This window comes from Octopus bimaculoides, chromosome 29 (assembly GCF_001194135.2).
Source record: "Octopus bimaculoides isolate UCB-OBI-ISO-001 chromosome 29, ASM119413v2, whole genome shotgun sequence".
NCBI classification, from domain to species: Eukaryota; Metazoa; Mollusca; class Cephalopoda; order Octopoda; family Octopodidae; genus Octopus; species Octopus bimaculoides.
Genome location: NC_069009.1, coordinates 11,280,658 through 11,281,707, shown reverse-complemented (window position 1 = coordinate 11,281,707; position 1,050 = coordinate 11,280,658). Strand labels below are relative to the sequence as shown.

Here is a 1,050-nt window from a genome sequence, read left to right as displayed (position 1 = left end):
GGAAAGTGAGCGTGATACTTGAGGGGAAACATTCACGACATGCGTATGTTTATATATACATATATATATATATATATATATGTGTGTGTGTGTGTGTGTGTGTGTGTGTGTGTGTGTGTGTGTGTGTGTGTGTAATTTTGTTTGTATATCAAGTACGTTACTTACCTCTAGATCAATGCTGAGCACCATGCTGGACATATTCTTCTAGATGTATATCTAGTACTACATAATTGATTCTTCTTCTTCTTCTTCTTCTTCTTCTTCTTCTTCTTCTTCTTCTTCTTCTTCTTCTTCTTCTTCTTCTTCTTCTTCCACAAATTTGTTGCATATTTATCTGCCTTAACTCAATTGTATATTTCAGGGATTTGACTTACAATAACATCGAGAAAATCAAAGAAGAAACCTTCCGATATTTGTCCAACTTAAGATCTCTGTAAGTTGAATCACGGTTCTTTTATAGTATTTTATAACGAGATACGTCAACATCTGTAATATTATCCCATACTTCATTTGAATCTCCCTCACCCGTCTTTCTAAAGCTGTGGTTTATTATTTGTGAATCTGTGAATGTGAATGTCGGTTTATTTCAGATATCTGGTTCTTATGCGAGGGCAATACTTGAGAGGAAATATATAGAAAATGGATATGTTTATACACACACACACACACACAGACATGTTGTTGTTGTTGGCACTCCGTCGCTTACGACGTCGAGGGTTCCAGTTGATCCGATCAACGGAACAGCCTGCTCGTGAAATTAACGTGCAAGTGGCTGAGCACTCCACAGACACGTGTACCCTTAACGTAGTTCTCGGGGATATTCAGCGTGACACTGTGTGACAAGGCTGACCCTTTGAATTACATGCACAACAGAAACAGGAAGTAAGAGTGAGAGAAAATTGTGGTGAAAGTGTACAGCAGGGTTCGCCACCATCCCCTGCCAGAGCCTCGTGGAGCTTTAGGTGTTTTTCGCTCAATAAACACTCACAACGCCCGGTCTGGGAATCGAAACCGCGATCCTATGACCGCCAGTCCGCTTTCCTAACCACT

General features: G+C 40.2%; 1 protein-coding gene across 1 annotated transcript in view; it reads left to right on the top strand.

Moving 5' to 3' along the window:
* Positions 1-1,050, top strand: part of LOC106878986 (insulin-like growth factor-binding protein complex acid labile subunit) — a 67,003-nt gene that overhangs the window by 24,701 nt on the left and 41,252 nt on the right. The window contains exon 6 of the mRNA XM_014928365.2: positions 362-433. Within this exon, the coding sequence (XP_014783851.1) occupies positions 362-433 (72 nt within the window). The remainder of the gene's footprint in view (positions 1-361; positions 434-1,050) is intronic.